Raw genomic sequence first — 20,416 nt, forward strand, 5'->3', positions numbered from 1 at the left:
TCTTCTTCATCCTAGAAAGTAAATCATTAGTGATTTGTATAAAATCAATCCTTGAAAGGGATTGGTGTCCATCAGAAAAAAGGGTGAAGTCATATACCTCTGCGGTTCTTTCTTGCCAAACATTTCTCAATTCGAAGTCGTCCAGCAAGTCTTTTTCCCTTCTAGAATTAGGTCTAATGCGATATATCTTCCAAAGGGATCTGCTTCAATTAGTTCAGCCTTAATGTCTTTTCTTAAGTATACAACTATACCATTTTTCTTTTCCGTAGCAGAGGTCACAAAATATTGACCAAGTTCGGGATTGAACAAATATTTTTGATCAGTTGATTTGATATGAATTTCTTGCAGACAAATTATATCGTTCTTGAACTGTTAGAGATAGTGAAATATTTTTATTTCTCTTCTGTAAAGAGTTCAGACCACAACTCCTTGATCAATAGCCAGTGATTATTGAGGTTGTTGCAATGTACCTTGTTTTCCCATTCGTCTGGTAGTCATACGGCTAGATCTTTGTTCCCTGACCCCTTGCCCTTCCGGAAGGAGGAAATGGTGCTTTTTGTCTGGTAGTTGTGTGATTTGCTGTTTATCTTGTCCTTCTCGTGGTCTTTCTCCAGATCCAGATGATTCAGGGTGTCCCACCTTCAGGATCTTGTGATAGAAATCTCGGGCTTCCCATACAGAGTTGAGATGATATTTTTGCTTATCAAATGTAATTATAATACCAAATGGCACATCCCACCTATACTGTATCTGACGGTTTCTGAGTTCTTCCACTAGAAAAGCGTAATCTCTCCTAGCTCTTAGCATTTGGGGTGGTATTTCTTTCAAGACAATCAAGTCCTGTCCGCCAATTTGAAGCCTGGTATTATAAGACTCTTGTAGTATCATGTTCCTGAACTCTCTTGTAGCAAAGTATATAATTACATCTCGGGGGAGTTGCTTCTGTTTTGCCACCCAAGAGTTAGCGCGATAAATTTTTTCGATCTGCCAGTCAAAGTTGGACCCCTGTCTTTCCACCAGACTGTTAAAAGCCTCTGAAAAACTCTGCTTCAAGTTCTCCTGTTTGTCTTCGCGCAACCCCCCTGACTCTTAATGCAAGCTCCATCTGTCTGTACTGTATCATAACAATTTATTTTTCAGCGTTTTCAACTCTTTGTTGCACCACCTCAGTTTTGGAAGTCAAATTAGTGTGGGCTTCATCAAGAACCTCTAGCTTATCTTCCATTCCAGAAACATATTCCGTCAATACAGTTACAAGTCCCAGCATATCATCATTTGTTTTGGCGATCTTAGTATCAAGCTTATCATATAAGTCTGCTTTAAGTTTTGTTGGCCCCCCCTTACATTCGCAGCAAAAAAAAAAGCTGCAAACTTCAAAGAAAAGCTCTTACCACCTGGATCTCTCTCTCACTCTTCTTTGCCTGAACAATGAGTTTATCTACCAGGTATTTAGGCAGATAATGCGACCAGAAACCCGGGGGTAACTCGTTAAGCTGCCGCCATCAGCAAGGTCCCGCCCCGGAAGCCAGGGCAGATTGCTCAAGATGGCCTGCTATGGAGTTGTTGCAGCACCTGACTCCTCCTCCTCCTCCTCCTCCTCCTTCTCAGGAATCACACACTAGGCCTCCTCCAAATCTCATCCGCCGGCCAGTGTCGACTGGCGACTACCCGGAGGAGAGCCTTCTCTGTGGCTGCTCCGACCCTCTGGAACGAACTCCCCGTGGAGATTCGAACCCTCACCACCCTCCAGGCCTTCTGTAAAGCCCTTAAAACCTGGTTTTTCCGACAGGCCTGAGGCTAAAGAGCTGTTGCCCCCGTCTCGAATAGTATGACTGTTGTGAGTTTTAAATTATATATTGTTATGCTGTTGTTTTTAAATTTCTTGTCTGTATCCCCCTCCCCGGTTTGAGTTGTGAGCCGCCCTGAGTCCCCTTCGGGGGAAAAGGGCGGCATATAAATTTAATAAATCTAAATCTAATCTAATCTAATCTCAGGAATCAGCCCTGTCATGGGACGTTGGAAACGAAGATGTTGCGAAGGGAGCATTTGTGACCCTTCCAGCTGGGGTCTTGGATTCTTCTTCTCTCAGCTGAGCTCCTCCTCCAGGGGCCTGGAAAACACCCCAACTCATTAACCCCCCACAGGTAAGTGACACAGCCTGAGGCTGGGCCAAAGAAGAGGGGGGGGGGCAACCTGTTCTCCAAAGCACCAAAGAAGGCAGGATGCGAAGCAACGGATGGAAACTAATCAAAGAGAGAAGCAACCTGAAACTAAGGAGAAACTTCCTAACAGGGAGGACAATGAGCCAGTGGAACAGCTTCCCCCATGAAGTTGTGAGTGCTTCATCACTGGGAGTTTTCAAGAAGAGACTGGACAGCTATTTGCCTGGAATGTTAGAGGGTCTCCTCCTTTGGGCAGAGGGTTGGACTAGAAGACCTCCAAGGACCATTCCACCTCTATTCTGATTCTGATTCTGGTGTCACCATACATCTGCTCAAGCCAGGATTCTGAACCTCATTAAGGAAGTCTACCTCATCCTAGACTCATATCATTTAAATGTGAGCCAGCCGTGCGCAGCAGCTGCCAAAAAAGCCAACACAATTCTAGACGGCATGAACAGGGGGATAGAATCAAGATATGGGACAGCAAAAATAAAACCCAGAGTTATTTTCAAAAACATTTAATTAGGGAGGTTTTGCTATAAGTATGGCAAAAAAATCTAAAGAAAAACACTATATTAAAATTCCGAATTGGCTATCAACGATGGAAGGATTAATCTACCCAAATTTATTAGACCTAGATAAAATAAAAAGATATAAAGATTTATTAAACGATCAGGGAAAATAAAAAACAAGATTGGAGCTAAAAGAACAGGACATAGACCTCAATTGGTGGCCATATATGCAGATACAGGCTAGATATAAGAAAGATAAAGAAGAGAACGGATTCCAAACAGAACTGCAAGATCTAGATAAAACTTTATAAGGTACAGAGGATAAATTGATCAAGAAATGATACGACTACTTATTTAATTACAGAATGGAGGAGGAGGTAGTTAAAGAAACTATGATAACTTGGGCCAAACACTTTGGCTACAGTATTGATTTGGGGAAATGGGCAAAAAATTGGAATGAAAGTTATAAATTGACAATGGCAGTAGCCTACAAGGGAAATATGCATAAAGTGTTCTATAGAAGGAATCTCCATCCAGCGAGACTGGCTAAAATGTACCCAAGCTTATCACTGGACTGTTGGAAATGTAGGCAAAATCCAGGAATGTATTACCACATGTGGCGGTTATTCCCGAAGGCTAAACAATATTGGAATAGAATGAGAAAATGGCTCAGGAAAATTTAGAGTTGGTTTTGCTTTCTTCAGTGTCGAAATGATGAACTCAATAAAGTTTTGCTTTTGAGAATATTCAAATTCCTGAAAGTGGCTGTTTTTGTTGGGTCTGTTAGCCGGACAGATGACACACAGAAGATTCCTGAATCCCCACCCTTTGAGAGATCCCTCGTTTGACCAGCCCCTCATCCTCAGACATGGGGAGGAGACGCATAAGTGGGAGGGGGACAGCCTCCAGAGGACAGAAAAAAACACCACTCAGCGGGAAATAGGGGCCCAATGCCTTTATTTTGAGGAAAGAAGAATAGGTCCACTGTGTATTTGAGGGGAAGGGTCCCCATTGTGCCTGGTCGACCTTTGGTCCAAGTTGAGTTCGGAAAAGTCGAATGGTGAATCTGACAGGAACCTGTAGAAAGAGAATCCGTTAGGGGGTGTCTGCTCAGATTTATCTTCCACGCTCTGCTTAAAACTTACAACCAGGAGGCCCCAAGCCTTGCCCTGCTTAATCTTACAACAACATGGAATTCAAAAGGTTGTTGGACCATCAGTGACAGGCCTGGAGGACCTCTCTGAGTGCTGGAGTTTGTAGGAGGCTCACCCGACCAAGCCATTGGCCTTTATGTCCCCTAAGGGTCACCAGTCCAGAGCCCAAGGGCTGTTCATCTGTGCAGGTCAGCTGGATAACAGTGGGTGGGGTCTGCCTTTCTTCTCTCACAAAAATCCTTTTAATTTTAATTGGATGTCCACCCTTCCAGGGGAAAGGAAGGGCTTTCTGGAGAAGAAGTAGAAGGCAAGTGGGAGGGAAGGTGGCCACCACAAGAGACACAGGGCTACTATATAATCAGGACCATCCTCGATTGAGGTATAGATCTTCTCTGAAATAAGGACTTATAATTGGCTCGCATGATCAAGCCATAAATATTCGTGACACCTGAGTGTAGACCTGTGATAGTCCACAGTCAGGTATCTGTAGATCTGCACAGTGGACAAAATGGGTGGGGTCTTTTGCGCTGCCTCATGGGACATTCTTCTCCCAACCTAGAGGAACCTGACTCTTCCCAGGGCCTTGGACTCGCGATGTGCCAGAGCCTCCGTTAAAGGATGATGGGCTGTCATGGCAGTGATGTAATATTGCCTGTTGATCTGCGCCCTAATGGTTTTTTTTTTTTTTTACATTGTTTTGTTAGGTTTCCTGGCATTTTGTTCTTCTAAGCCGCCCAGAGTCACCCGGGTTGAGTAGGGTGGTCCTATCAACGTTTGAGAGAAAGGAATCCATCCGTGCTTGGGCGTGGAGCGTGACACAGTGCGACTGATGGATTTACACATCAATGTCTCTTCCTTTCAGCACCGAGAAAACATGGGCAGGCCCCATGTGCTGGGACTGTGTGAGGACTCTTCCCACGGGTGGGGGGTCATGCTCCCACCGGCCTGCGCTCCCAATGGAGTGGCCATCGGTCAGCATCTGCTGTCCTCCAGAGCTCTCTGGCCCTTTCACACCCATTCCCCCCCCCAGGCCTTCCTCCTGGCCTCCTAGGAGGTGGTGAGGACAGTGACAGTGCTTCCCAAACGCCCCAGAAAACGAATGGAAGCCATGGCTCTGGAGCTTCCTGCAACCTTTGTGGTCTCAAAATAGTCAAAGGGAGGAATTTAGAAAAAGATCTGAAATGAATGGCAGGATGGGGGCCTTCTTTCCCTCAAGGAGCAAAGGAGACTGGGTCCTCTGCTCTCAAAGAGACCCCCTCCCCAATCTTTTAATCCAAGGATCGGACCCTCACTTCAAGCTCAGCTGAGAGAGAACTTCCCTCTCTTCCTCTCTCCCCCCTCTGTCTGTCCTTCTGTCCTCCACCAGTCCCCCCTCAGAAGGACAGAGACCTTGATGTTCTCAAGAGAAACCTTCTCCTTTCCTCTACATCCTATTTGGGGCTTGGCTCATCCAAGGTCCATTCTGGGGTCTCTGAATCCCTACAGAGAGGTATAAGGATTCTGGGCTCTTACCTTAGACAGGATCCATACAGTCAATCTTGCAACCATAAGGGCAACACTTCTGTTTCCCCTTGCACTCCCAGTCGCTTCCACACCTTACGGGACAAATGGTGATGATGTCTGGAGGGGGTTTGGGACACACCCCGCGCTTTTCTGCAAAAGAGAAGATCCCAAGGCCGAGGGTCAGACTATGCAGGCAGAGCAGGCAGGAAACCGATTCTGCTTTATTGTCCAGCTACTTTAACAGAATCTTGCAGGTCTGAAAGGACGAATCTCCTGCTGTCTCCTATGCAGCCTAAGAAACTAGGGAAGGTCTCTTCTCTTTTCTTCCCTTCCCTTCCCCCCTCTTCCCCTCCCTTCCCTTCCCTTCTCCCCTCCTCTCATGAAGCTGTGGGCTACGCCATCTCTTATCTGACGGTTCCTTTGGAAGCATCTCCTCGCCTGGTCTCCCAAAGTCTTTCACACACCCCATTCCACTGGGAGATTTCCTCTTGAATTGGAATCCCAGAGCAAAGATGGTCCCATCTCTGGTCCGTTCAGCAGCCAAAACATCTCCGTCCATCCAGGATGAGAGAGGCTGGCTGGAGCACAACTCTACCACCCACCTCCTTCCCCACAGAGGATGGGAATTCCTCCCGAGTCCTCGGTTGCTTCTCCCCCTGGTTGGTTTCTGTCCATTGTTTGAAGGTCCCCAAGGAGAGAATCAGCCTGAATTGAGGAGAAACCTTCTAACAGTGAGGACAATTAGCCAGTGGAACCGCTTGCCTCCAGAAGTTGTAAATGCTCCATCATGGGAGGCTGGACAGCCACGTGTCTGAAATTATATAGGGTCTCCTGCCTGAGAAAGGGGCTGGACTAGAAGACCTTCAAAGTCCCTTCCAACTCTCTGATTCTGTTAAAACAAAGCCATGAACATGGACTGAGGTTCAAGCCAACATCCAGATAACAAGGACCAACAACCAAGTAGAAAATAACATTCTCCTTCTGGAGCTACCAAGGAGAAAACCCTCAGCCACACTGGCAGGGAGAAAATGACACACTCAGTTGCACTGTTGGTGTTACCCAATTGGATAGTGAAACATTTGCAAGAAAACAACCAGGCTCAGAGAGAACCACGGATCCCACACTCCTCCTCTTCCTTGTCCTCCTCTTCTTCTTCTTCCTTCTCCTCCTTGTCCCCCTTCTCTTCTTCCTCCTCCCCCCCTCCTCCTCCCTACAAACTCCACTCCATTCTAGCAGTGTATTTGGGTCATAAAACAGTGTGCAAGAAAATCACCCAGCTCAGACAGCACCAAGGACCCCACAGTTCAACCTGAATGACAAACATTCCCTTCTACGGAATCCATCATAGCCTGTTGTGAGAACCAGGATATTACATGAAGCCACCCTATGCTTAATTTTAGGAGATAGCAGCTCTCATTCTATCAAGGGGTCACCCAACAACTCCTTCCCTACTTACCAACACAGGTGTAGTGGCATTCATCTCTGGTCACAAAATTGTTGGCATTGCCATTGCATCCACCGTAAATAAACTCCTGGCAGTTATTGAAAGTCGAGTTGTAGTAGAAGCGAGGAAATTCAGCTCTACATAGCCCAGGGTTCTCAGGAAGATGACAAAAATCTGTGACAAATAGAAGGGAAGGTCTTATTTCATTGGGTACCACAAACACTTTCAACATATTTCCCCAACCTGGGGCCTTCCTAGCATGCTCAGAGTGGAAGCAGTCGGGAGCCACTTGGGACATTTTAATTTGGTTTCCTGCTCTGGGGATTGGATCCGATGGGTGGACTGGATTGTTCCTGTGGCTTAAAATCCTGATTCTGCAGCTGCCTTGAGTAAAGAGAGCTCAGACTTCCCCTAAAACTGCATCTCTCTTTCTTGGGGTCCCCTCCCATTTCTGTCTCCTGTTCAGCTGACCCCCAACCCCCCTCTCCAGAACCTCCCCAGAAGAAGCCCGAGCAAGCCAGAGGTTCCAGAATGGGAGTCTCTGGTTTCCCTTCCCTGGGGAGAACTCTGACCACTTCAGCCCCTCCCTGCCAAGGGTCTCAAGATCATTCAGAAAACTCTACCTGGCTGGCGCTGGCCGGAGACGGGGGTCAGCTCTGCCCAGAGGATGAGGAGTCCCAGCAGGAGAAGAAGACTTCCAGAAGACATGCTGAAGCCGTCTGCCCCACCCTTGGCCTCCGTGCATTAAATAGTCTCCCCACTGGGAATTTCACATCCAGGAAGCAGGAGGTCGTAATGCACTGAGAACACAAATTCTTCCCTCTTTCATAGGATGGTGGAACAAGAGGTGGGGAATCTGGGGGTGGGAGGCCAGGCAGGTCCCTGTTGAGGTCAATGGGTCATTTCTCTGGTCAAGCAAAACTCGCCTTTCCAGAGCTGCAACAGAGCTGGGAAAGTCCCCTGTTAAGGAATTCATGGTTTGTGTGTGTGTGTCCATGGTGGAGGGTGGAATATGGGGGCTGAACGGCTGCGGGGGATAATGTCACTTCCTTCTCAGGGCTGCCCTGGGGTTGTGATGGCAGAGGTGAGGAGATTTCTCCTCTGTGGTTTGCAGAGAGACTTTGGACAAAGAGGCTCTGGTATTATAGGCAGAATATAACAATATAATATAACGTAGTAGTTCAGTGCAATGCAATGCAATGCCATGGTATGATATGGAATGGAATGGAATGGAATGGAATGGAGTGGAGTGGAGTGGAGTGGAGTGGAACGGAACAGAACGGAACGGAACGGAACGGAACGGAACGGAACAGAACAGAACAGAACAGTACAGTACAGTACAGTACAGTACAGTACAGTATAGTATAGTATAGTATAGTATAGTGTTGTGTTCTGACCCCGGCCTTGTCCGTTCAGAAACGAAAGCCAAACAGAACGTTCAAAGGAATGTCTTTTCATCAGTCCCGGCTCTTGCTGGCTGCGAGCCCAAAATAAACACAAATAATTGCTCTGGCAAAAGTCCTGTAACTCATAAACTACTACAAAACAGGATTATATAAATCAAGTCACTTATCCAAGTGGGCTTTTCTCGATGTTTGCACGCAAACGGGGAACGTTGACTTCTGCAACCAGGGCATGGCACCATCAGTCTCTGTTGCTTGTTAGGAGATCCTAATGAGCAACAGCTGCTCGTTATCATCTCCTATAAGTACTCAGTTGCTCTTTACACCGATCAGCCCTTCTCCTGCGTGCATCCCCTAAACAACTCACAGGAGGTTTCTGTGTCAGTCTCTCTTATCTCCTCCTTTTTATCAAACACAGTCTAAAATATATTAAAACCAAGAAAATTTAAAAAAAAGAAAAAAGAAAAAAAAGTCAGTAAAATCTCTGCATTGAACTCAGCTTCTTGCTGTTAAACAAACCTTAAGCAGTTTACGTTATTCCTAATCTTAGTTGTTTGATTACCTGCAGGATTTCCCCAGAGGTTATTTGTTGGTTCAACTTTTGCCTGCACTCTTCTCTAACTAGGGATATTATCTCTTTATCTAAGTATCTGTCTATATCTAAACCTTTAATTTTGCCCCCTTTGTACAATTCTGTAAAAGAAAAAATTCCCGGAATGCCTTCTAAATCTCCTCCTGTTGAAACACCTCCTTCCCTCTATAACACAATTTGGATACATTTCAATTTTTTCTTTTAATTTCCTCTTCCAATTCTTTTTGTTTTTGCCCTTGTTTATGTCTATGTATTTTGTTTATATTCATCAGTACTCTTCTCATATACGTTTCACTTGCATCCCCTACAAATTTCATGAATGTACCCTTATTCGTATTCAGAACAAAGTATTCAGATAGCAATTTTTTACAATCATTAATATACTTTTCATATCTAAATAAACTGACCAGCCCCTCATCCTCAGACATGGGGAGGACACGCATAAGTGGGAGGGGGAGAGCCTCGAAGGGACAGAAAAAAAACACCACTCAGCAGGAAGTAGGGGCCCAATGCCTTTATTTTGAGGAAAGAAGAATAGGTCCACCATGTATTTGAGGGGACGGGTCCCAATGGCGCCTGGTCGGCCTTTAGTCCAAGTCGAGGCACCAGACACAATTTGGAAAAGTCGAATGGTGAATCTGACAGGAACCTGTAGAAAGAGAATCCATCAGGGGGTTTCTGCTGAGAGGTATCTTCCACGCTCTGCTTAAATCTTACAACCAGGAGGCCCCAAGCCTTGCGCTGCCTAATTTTACAACAACGTGGAATTCAAAAGGTTGTTGGACCATCAGTGACAGGCCTGGAGGACCTCTCTGAGTGCTGGAGTTTGTAGGAGGCTCACCCGACCAAGCCATTGGCCTTTATGTCCCCTAAGGGTCACCAGTCCAGAGCCCAAGGGCTGTTCATCTGTGCAGGTGAGCTGGATGATAGTGGGTGGGGTCTGCCTTTCTTCTCTCACAAAAATCCTTTTGCCCGCAATTTTAATTGGATGTCCACCCTTCCAGGGGAAAGGAAGGGCTTTCTGGAGAAGAAAGTAGAAGGCAAGTGGGAGGGAAGGTGGCCACCACAAGAGACCCAGGGCTACTATATAATCAGGACCATCCTCGATTGAGGTATAGATCTTCTCTGAAATAAGGGCTTATAATTGGCTCGCATGATCAAGCCATAAATATTCATGACACCTGAGTGTAGACCTGTGATAGTCCACAGCCAGGTAGCTGTAGATCTGCACAGTGGACAAAATGGGTGGGGTCTTTTGCGCTGCCTCATGGGACATTCTTCTCCCAACCTAGAGGAACCTGACTCTTCCCAGGGCCTTGGACTCGCGATGTGCCAGAGCCTCCGTTAAAGGATGATGGGCTGTCATGGCAGTGATCTAATATTCCTGTTGATCTGCGCCCTGATGGGGTTTTTTTTTACATTGTTTTGTTAGGTTTCCTGGCATTTTGTTTTTCTAAGCCGCCCAGAGTCACCCGGGTTGAGTAGGGTGGTCCTATCAACGTTTGAGAAAAAGGAATCCATCCGTGCTTGGGTGTGGAGCGTGACACGGTGCGACTGATGGATTTACACATCAATGTCTCTTCCTTTCAGCACCGAGAAAACATGGGCAGGCCCCATGTGCTGGGACTGTGTGAGGACTCTTCCCACGGGTGGGGGGTCATGCTCCCACAGGCCTGCGCTCCCAATGGAGTGGCCATCGGTCAGCATCTGCTGTCCTCCAGAGCTCTCTGGCCCTTTTACGCCCATCCCCCCCCAGGGCTTCCTCCTGGCCTCCTAGGAGGTGGTGAGGACAGTGACAGGGCTTCCCAAACGCCCCAGAGAACGAATGGAAGCCATGGCTCTGGAGCTTCCTGCAACCTTTGTGGCCTCAAAATAGTCAAAGGGAGGAATTTAGAAGAAGATCTGAAATGAATGGCAGGATGGGGGCCTTCTTTCCCTCAAGGAGCAAAGGAGACTGGGTCCTCTGCTCTCAAAGAGACCCCCTCCCCAATCTTTTAATCCAAGGATCGGACCCTCTCTTCAGGCTCAGCTGAGAGAGAACTTCCCTCTCTTCCTCTCCCCCCTCTGTCTGTCCTCCTGTCCTCCACCAGTCCCCCCTCAGAAGGACAGGGACCTTGATGTTCTCAAGAGAAGACCTTCTCCTTTCCTCAACATCCTATTTGGGGCTTGGCTCATCCAAGGTCCATTCTGGGGTCTCTGAATCCCTACAGAGAAGTATAAGGGCTCCGGGCTCTTACCTTAGACAGGATCCATGCAGTCAATCATGCAACCATAACGGCAACACTTCTGTTTCCCCTTGCACTCCCAGTCGCTTCTACACATTACGGGACAAATGGTGATGGTGCCTGGAGGGGGTTTGGGACACACCCCGCGCTTTTCTGCAAAAGAGAAGATCCCAAGGCCGAGGGTCAGACTACGCAGGCAGAGCAGGCAGGAAACCGATTCTGCTTTATTGTCCAGTTACTTTAACAGAATCTTGCAGGTCTGAAAGGACGAATCTCCTGCTGTCTCCTATGCAGCCTAAGAAACTAGGGAAAGCCTCTTCTCTTCCCCTCTTCCCTCCCTCCCTCCCTCTCTCCCTTCCTTCCCTTCCCTTCTCCTCTACCCTCCCTTTTCCTCTCCCCCTCCTGCCCCCTCCCTTCCCTTCCCTTCTCCTCTCCTCTTATGAAGCTGTGGGCTACGCCATCTCTTATCTGACGGTTCCTTTGGAAGCATCTCCTCGCCCGGTTTCCCAAAGTCTTTCACACACCCCATTCCACTGGGAGATTTCCTCTTGAATTAGAATCCCAGAGCAAAGAAGATCCCGTCTCTGGTCCGTTCAGCAGCCAAAAGATCTCCGTGCATCCAGGATGAGAGAGGCTGGCTGGAGCACGACTCTACCTCCCAGCTCCTTCCCCCCCAGATGATGGGAATTCCTCCCGAGTCCTCGGTTGCTTCTCTCCTTGGTTGGTTTCTGCCCATTGTTTGAAGGTCCCCAAGGAGAGAATCAGCCTGAATTAAGGAGAAACCTTCCAACAGTGAGGACAATTAGCCAGTGGAACCGCTTGCCTCCAGAAGTTGCAAATGCTCCATCATGGGAGGTTTTTAAGAAGAGGCTGGACAGCCACGTGTCTGAAATGATATAGGGTCTCCTGCCTGAGAAAGGGGCTGGACTAGAAGACCTTCAAAGTCCCTTCCAACTCTCTTATTCTGTTAAAACAAAGCCAGGAACATGGACTGAGGTTCAAGCCAACATCCAGAAAACAAGGACCAACAACCAAGTAGAAAATAACATTCTCCATAAGGAGCTACCAAGGAGAAAACCCTCAGCCACACTGGCAGGGAGGAAACCACACACTCAGTTGCACTGTTGGTGTTACCCAATGGGATAGTGAAACATTTGCAAGAAAACAACCAGGCTCAGAGAGATCCATGGATCCCACACTCCTCCTCCTCCTCCTCCTCCTCCCTGCAAACTCCACTCCCTTCTAGCAGTGTATTTGGGTCATAAAACGGTGTGCAAGAAAACCACCCAGCTCAGACAGCACCAAGGACCCCACAGTTCAACCTGAATGACAAAGATTCCCTTCTACGGAATCCATCATAGCCTGTTGTGAGAACCAGGATATTACATGAAGCCACCCTATGCTTAATTTTAGGAGATAGCAGTTCTTATTCTATCAAGGGGTCACCCAACAACTCCTTCCCTACTCACCAACACAGGTGTAGTGGCATTCCTCTTTGGTCTCAAACCTGTTAGCATTGCCACCGCATCCACCATAAATAAACTCCTGGCAGTTATTGAAAGTCGAGTTGTAGTAGAAGCTAGGTATATAAGCTTCACATCGCCCAGGTTTAGCAGGAAGATAACACAACTCTGTGACAAATGGAAGGGAAGGTGTTATTTCATTAGGTACCACAAAGACCTGCAACATATTTCCCCAACCTGCCCGTCCCCAGCATGCTCAGAGTGGAAGCAGTTGGGAGCCATTTGGGACATTTTAATTTGGTTTCCTGCTCTTGGACTGGATCCGATGGATGGACTGGATTGTTCCTGTGGCTTAAAATCCTGATTCTGCAGCTGCCTTGAGTAAAGAGAGCTCAGACTTCCCCTAAAACTGCATCTCTCTTTCTTGGGGTCCCCTCCCATTTCTGTCTCCTGTTCAGCTGACCCCCAACCCCCCTCTCCAGAACCTCCCCAGAAGAAGCCCCACCAAGCCAGAGGTTCCAGACTGGGGGTCTCTGGTTTCCCTTTGCAGCCCCTCCCTGCCAAGGGTCTCAAGATCATTCAGAAAACTCTACCTGGCCGGCCCTGGCCGGAGATGGGGGTCAGCTCTGCCCAGAGGGTGAGGAGTCCGAGCAGGAGAAGAAGACCTCCAGAAGACATGCTGAAGCTGTCTGCCCCACCCTTGGCCTCCGTGCATTAAATAGTCTCCCCACTGGGAATTTCACATCCAGGAAGCAGGAGGACGTAATGCAGTGAGAACAGAAATTCTTCCCTCTTTCACAAGACGGTGGAACAAGAGGTGGGGAATTTGGGGGTTGGATTGGCTGAACGGTTTGCAGGAGGCCAGGCAGGTCCCTGTTGATCTCAATGGGTCATTTCTCTGGTCAAGCAAAACTCACCTTTCCAGAGCGGGCAACAGAGCTGGGAAACTCCCGTGTTAAGGAGTTCAGTGTGTGTGTGTTGTGTCCATGATGGAGGGTGGAATATGGGGGCTGGACAGCTGGGGGGAATGACGTCACTTCTTGTCAGGGCTGCCCCCTCCCCAATCCTTTAATCCCAGAATCGGACCCTCTTGACATTCCTGGGTCATGGAGGACGTAAACATAGATTTACAAGGAGAGAAAGAACTTGGAACTAAGAAGAAACTTCCTGAAATGAGGACAATGAACCAGTGGAACAGCTTCCCCCATGAAGTTGTGGGTGCTCCATCACTGGAAGTTTTCAAGAAAAGACTGGATGGCTATTTGCCTGGAATGGTAGAGGGTCTCCTCCTTTGGGCAGAGGGTTGGACTAGAAGACCTCCAAGGGCCCTTCCAAATTGTTTATTCTTGGCAGAATGAGGAAACTGAAGCGTTTGCAGGGCAGATTCCTCAAGATGTGCTGCAAAGCCCAGTTTGCTCAACCTCTGGGCAAACGGTTCATCTCCTGTTCATGGCCCCTTCTTGCACAGAACATGTGAGTAAACTACTATAGAGGTGTTGCAGCACCTGACTTCCTAACAGCGAGGGCAATGAGCCAGTGGAACTGCTCTCCTTCAGAGGTTGTGGCGTTCCATCACTGGAGGGTTTCCCCCACCACCTTTTATTAATCTTACTTGTAATACCTTTCACCTCCATTAAACAGTGTGTGAACTGGGTCAAATTATTTGAGAATTCATAGCCCACAAGGTAATATAATTAGCATAGCCTAGCCTAGCAGTTGCCCTGAACTCTGTATATGTGGATATGGTCACATACATTTGACATTCCTGGGCGATGGAGGATGTAAACAGATTTAGAAGGAGAGAACCAGCCTGGAACTAAGTTCCTAACAGTGAGGACAATTAACCCCTGGAACAGAAGATGCCTTCAGAAGTTATGGGAGCTCCATCACTGGAGGTTTTCAAGAAGAGACTGGACAGTCACTTGTCTGGAATGGTAGAGGGTCTCCTGCTTGAGCAAGAGGTTGGACTAGAAGACCTCCGAGGACCCTTCCACCTCTATTCTGATTCTGGTGTCACCATAAATGTGCTCAAGCCAGGATTCTGAACCTCATTAAGGAAGTCTACCTCATCCTAGTTTGACTCATATCATTTAAATGTGAGCCAGCCGTGCACTGCAGCTGTCAAAAAAGCCCACACAGTTCTAGGCTGCATCAACAGAGGGAGAGAATCAAGATCACGTGAAGGGTTAATATAAGGTGACCAGATGTCCCGATTTCAGCAGGACAGTCACAATTTATAACTATTTGTCCCGTGTCCCGGGGCGTTTTTAAAAAGTCCCGATTTTCTGGCTTCATGTTGAAAGCCCAGTGGATTTGCTTAAAAATCCTAACCGGGGCAAGACAAAAGACATTCTGTCTAACTAACCTCTCTCTCTGTCTCAGTACTTTCATTGAAGATATTAAAACTTTAAAGCAAGAAAACAGACCCCCCCCCGCGCCCCATTTACCTCATTTTATAAGAAAAAATGACCCAGTACCATAGAGCTCCAGGAAATACTTGGCTAGAGAGGTAGCAAGTGTTACTTCCTGGATTTTCCAGAGGGGAGGGGCACGGAGGTTGGAGGTCGGCTCTTGTGAAAAAAATGGTGGCAAAGTTTCTTTGAAAAATATTTCCCTGACTAATTTCACCATTTCAATTTGCTCAGTTTTTTGTATTAACATCTACATCATTCTTGGTTGATTTGGAGTGCAAGCCTGCCGGTAAGTGAGCTGGGTTTTTTTCTTTTATTTTTTTAATGTATTTTAAAATAATATTTTATTTATTGTGCATAGGATTTTTAAAAATTCTGTGTGGATTCTTTTTTTAAATTGTCTTAGACTATTTAAAAAAAGATTCTATCCAAAATAAATTGAAGTGAAACCATGTTTAAAAATTCTATGCACAATACTTTGAAATATATTGTGCATAGAAAGAATAGTTTGAAATGTTTTACTTCAATTTATTCTGTGTGGATTCTTTTTTTAAATTGTCTTAGGCTATTTAAAAAAATATTCTATCCAAAATACAAAATACCAGCTGCAGTTATTCACTTAAGAACTGTGGCAAGAAAGGTGGTATAATGGGCTTAGTGACCAAAGTTACAATGGCATTGAAAAAAGTGACTGATGACCATTTTCACACTTAGCGACCATTTTCACACTAAGTGACTGTTGCAGCATCCTCATGGTCACGCGATCAAAATTTTGATGTTTGGCAACAGATTCGTATTTATGATGGTTTCAGTGTCCTGGGGTCATATAATCACCTTTTGACAAAGTCAAATGGGGAAACCAGATTCACTTATGTTACTAATTTATCAGCTGCATTTATTCACTTAAGAACTGTGGCAAGAAAGGTGATATAATGGGCTTAGTGACCAAAGTTACAATGGCATTGAAAAAAGTGACTGATGACCATTTTTCACACTTAGCGACCATTTTCACACTTAGCGACCATTGCAGCATCCTAATGGTCACGTGATCAAAATTTTGATGTTTGGCAACAGTTACAATTTATATTTGTAAATTGTAGTTATGTTGAAATAAAAAAAAATTACAATGCTATTTTGCGTTATATGAAAATTTTTGTTGCTCTGTGTAAAATTTTTAATCAAGCCCCACCCCCACCCCCGGTCAAAGGTGTCCCTCTTTACCAATCTGAAAATCTGGTCACCTTAGGTTAATATCACTTTATAAGCCTTGAAAAGGCCACACTTGGAATCCTGCATCCAGTTTTGGTTCCCATGATGTAAAAAAGATGTGGAGACTCTAGAAAGAATGCAGAGAAGAGGAACAAAAGGTTCAACTGGAAGACCTGCAATTTGGCAGTTCGAATCTCACCAGGCTCAAGTTAGACTCGGCCTTCCATCCTTCCGTGATCAGGATAATGAGGGTCCAGATTGTTGGGGGCAAGAGGCTGACTCTGTAAACTGCTTTGAGAGATCTGGGAAACTCTGTGAAGCTGTAAGTCTAAGGGCAAATGCTATTGCTAAAAGGGAACCAGGCCATCAGAGAACTTGGTGACTGGACACCTCAAAGCTGACACCAGCCAGGACCTACAACAAAGAAGAAGGGCAAGAATGGAAGGCCTGGAGGGACCATCTGGCCCAGAGGATGCCAAGGGTCAGAGACGACTGAATGCATTATCATCACCTACTCTTCACCTCTTTCTATTTTCTTTTTACAGTAAACCTATTTGTATTTAGAGAACTTCCCTTTTCCTCAACTAAAAGTGAAAAGCAGCCATTAGGTGGGTTGAAGATTTGAAGATACAGAGATAGGCTTCGTATTTTACCTCCTGTGCCCAGGGATGCTATGGTAGTCTTCAAGCTCCTCCCCCCCAGGTGTCCAACCCCCATATTCCACCCTCCACCATGGACACCCCCACACACACCCCAAACTCCTTAACACAGGAGTGCCCCAGCTCTGCTGCAGCTCTGGAAAGGAGAGTTTTGCTTGACCAGAGAAATGACCCATTGACATCAACAGGGACCTGCCTGGCCTCCTGCAAACCGTTCAGCCAATCCAACCCCCAGGTTCCCCACCTCTTGTTCCACTATCTTGTGAAAGAGGGAAGAATTTCTGTTCTCAGTGCATTACGTCCTCCTGCTTCCTGGATGTGAAATTCACTGCTGCTATTCTTCCCAACAAAGATAATTGTAATTTTTACCAATTTTTCATCTCTGCCTGTATACTATGCCATAGTGGCTCATAATTATACTTATATAGTTTCCCGTTTAAGGTTGAGATGTACATATCTTTGTCTTCTTCACCCTGGAAAACAAATCATTGGTAATTAGTTGATTGTTGTTTTTTCAATTGTTGATCCATTCGTCTGGTAATCACACGGTTTTGTCTTTGTTCCTTGGCTCCTTGTACTTCTGAGAGAGAAAAATGATCCATCCTTGTTGATAATTGTGTAGTTTGCTGTCTATCTTGTCCTTCTTGTTCTCTTTCTCTAGGTCCAGGTGGGGCGGGATGTCGGCCTTCAGGATATTATGGTAAAAATCTTGAGCTTCCCATACTGATTTAAGACGGTATCTTTGCCCCTCAAAAAAGAGTGCTAGGCCAACTGGTGCATCCCATGTGAACTGTAGCTGACGATTTTTAAGCTCTTCGACTAAGAAGGCATAGTCTTTCCTGGATCTTAGCATTTGAGGTGGTATCTCTTTTAGAACAGTCACTTCCTGACCCTCAATTTGAAGCTTGGTTTTATAGGACTCTTGCAATATCATATTCATCATGTTTCTTGTAGTAAAATAAATCACAATGTCCCGTGGAAGCTGCTTTTGCCTCGCCAGCCAGGAGTTAGCACGATAAACCTTATCAATTTGCCAATCAAAATTTCCCCCTGGCCTTCCCATCAGACTATCGAAGGCTTCTGAAAGAATCTGTTTCAAATTCTCCTGATAGTTTTCATGCAAACCTCTTATTCTTACTGCAAGTTCCATTTGTCTATACTGTAACATAATAATTTCTTTCTCAGCATTTCCGACTTTTTGTTGCACCAGGTCCATTTTCAATACCAAATTAGTATTGGCATCATTAAGATCTCCTAATCTGTTTTCAATTTCTGAGACATATTCTGTTAACAAATTAACAACCCCCAACATATCATCCCTGATCTTCTGAACCCGGGTCTCAAATTTATCAGACAGTTCTTTATGCGCAATGGATATCTCCTCCTTAAATTTTGTTTCCATCGTAACTACATGATTTTTAAATGCTTCAGCCAATTCCTTCTGAAAAATTTCTTTAGTTAATGGCTCCCCTATGGTGGGAGGAAATAATGACTGCAGTTTTGTGCCAGGGACAGGCAAACTTTTTGAAGCCGGGGGGGGGAGGGGACCTTTTGAATAGGGTTTTGCTTAGAGGCCATTCCAAGTTTTAATCTTCTTCAACCAATTAATAAGTCTGTGCTGGTCGATTGTGCAGCTGTTACTGTTTAATTTAGTATTAAATCACTCCTTCCCTTTGAAGTTTTAAACTCCGTATTAGCTCACCTTATCTTCTTGGCCCGAAGAAAAGGTAAACAAGCTGTCAGATGGCTGATGGATTGCTCATCTGACAGATAAACGCGACCAGGATTCTGGAGCTTTAACGACTAGCTCCCACTAGCAAGCCCCCTCAAACCGGAGACTCTGTGCCAGAGTTTTATTAGATTATAATCCAGTTTGGATGGAGTTGGGAGGAGTGACGCAAGCAAGAAGGTCTTGGAGATTGAATGAAAATTTATTTAGATATGAGAAATATAAAAATGAATGTAAAAAATTGTTAGCAGAATATTTTGTTTTTAATATGAATAATGGTACATCTATGGAAAATGTATGGGATGCAAGTAAAGCGTATATGAGAGGAGCTTTGATAAATCTAAATAGATTACATAGACGTAAACAAGGGGAAAAGTGAACAGAAGTGGAAAATGAAATTAGGATTATGCAAAATGTTCTTTAAAAAAGGATAAAGTTTATTCCTCAGTTATTTTTGTTAGGTATAATTACTGATTGTACAACTGTAGAGATTAATTTGATTTTGGCTAGATTGTTGGTGGCGCAATATTGGAAGAAGGAAGACTTGCCTACAATTCAAGAATGGTCATTGAAAGTCACAAATTTAGCCGAGATGGCTAAAATATCTACATATCTTAAGCACCATTCAAACAAGAGACATAAACAAGACTGGAAAAAATGGGTTGATTATATACGAAATAAATATGGGACTAAGAAATTCCAGATAGCTTATGATTAAGATCAGGAATGATATAAATTGTTTAAAGCTAGCTTAGCAAGGAGGAGCTTAGTTCAATGTAAAGATGTTATCAATTTTCTATTCTTTTTTCCCCCCAATATATTTTAGACTGTTTTTGTTAAAGATTTACACCGTGTATAGGTTCTGGGAAGTCGGGGGAGGGAAGGCTGGGGGGGTTGGGTGGGAGGGTGGGAGGGAGGGAGGCTTGATGAGGGTTGTTAGATTTTAATGTAATATGATTGCACATGTATACCGTCTTCTCTTATTTTTTCTTTAAAACTAGGATATGTTAAGTATACTGATATGGAAGCATAAATACCATCAACATAGGTTAGAGTTTGCTCAGAAGCAGAAATATACGAATGAGAGGAAGAGTGGGAAACAGAGGAGAGAAGAAAGATAGGAAGAGAGGGATAGGAGAGAGGGTAAGGGGGGAAGATGAGGAGGAGAAGGAGGAGTGGAAGGTAGAGAGAGGAGAAGGAGAAAGGAAGGGGAAGTAGAGTAGGAAAGGATGATGGAGGGAAGAAAGGAGGTAGGAGAGAGGTAGAAGAAAGAGGTGTATGGAGAGCAGAAGAGCTAATAATGGGTTTTTATCTTTCTGGGCATTGATGGCAAGAGGAACTGATGTAATTACTACTTAATACAATAGGATATTGGCTATGTAATCGTATACATGTGATTGTATGTTATGAAAATGAAAAATAAAAAAGTATATTTGAAACGGTTGAGATGTAAACTCCTAGATATTTAACCTTTTTAACTATTTTACATCCTGTTATTTTTTCTAAGTCTTCCCTTTGATTAGTGTTCATATTTTTAACTAGCATCTTGGTTTTTCCTAGGTTTATTTTAAACCCAGATACTTGGCCGTATTGATTAATCATATTCATTAAAACCTTGGTAGATTTCTGCGGTTGGGTTAAAGTTATAACCAAGTCGTCCGCAAATGATTGAGAAACGCTTAAGCTTCTTGTGACCATTGTTGCTTTTCAAATTGCCAAAGAACTGTGGGGAGGGGAGGGTGGGATGGAATGTGGAGGCTACGAACTTCAACTGTGGGAGCCAAGGACACGGCTGCAGGTATCTGCCAAGAAGGGAACTGGTATCAAAACAACAGCTTGGTTCCTAACTGGACAATGTGACCCATTCCATGGGAGGAGGGGATGAAACCCATGTTTAGTTATGCAAGGTTGCACGGGAGTTGGTTTTGCTTTCTTCAGTGCCAAAATGAT

At 45.2% G+C, this 20,416-nt stretch overlaps 2 protein-coding genes across 2 annotated transcripts; both read right to left on the reverse strand.

Annotated features, from left to right (window-relative positions):
* Positions 1 to 5,341: 5,341 nt before the first annotated feature.
* Positions 5,342 to 7,483, reverse strand: LOC148044817 (kunitz/BPTI-like toxin). The gene is made up of 3 exons (XM_087720692.1): positions 7,399 to 7,483; positions 6,788 to 6,949; positions 5,342 to 5,481 (listed from the first exon to the last, which is right to left on the reverse strand). The coding sequence occupies exons 1-3, from the start codon at positions 7,481 to 7,483 to the stop codon at positions 5,342 to 5,344; spliced, it is 387 nt and encodes a 128-aa protein (XP_087576818.1).
* A 3,525-nt stretch (positions 7,484 to 11,008) lies between these two features.
* On the reverse strand, positions 11,009 to 13,143 carry LOC148044818 (kunitz-type serine protease inhibitor TCI-like). The gene is made up of 3 exons (XM_087720695.1): positions 13,052 to 13,143; positions 12,465 to 12,626; positions 11,009 to 11,148 (listed from the first exon to the last, which is right to left on the reverse strand). Exons 1-3 carry the CDS (start codon positions 13,134 to 13,136, stop codon positions 11,009 to 11,011), a joined length of 387 nt encoding a protein of 128 aa, XP_087576821.1. The 5' UTR covers positions 13,137 to 13,143.
* Positions 13,144 to 20,416: the final 7,273 nt, after the last annotated feature.

This window comes from Thamnophis sirtalis, unplaced genomic scaffold (assembly GCF_051295495.1).
Source record: "Thamnophis sirtalis isolate CommonGarterSnake01/CBP01778 unplaced genomic scaffold, rThaSir2_p1.2 scaffold_7, whole genome shotgun sequence".
Classification (NCBI taxonomy): domain Eukaryota; kingdom Metazoa; phylum Chordata; class Lepidosauria; order Squamata; family Natricidae; genus Thamnophis; species Thamnophis sirtalis.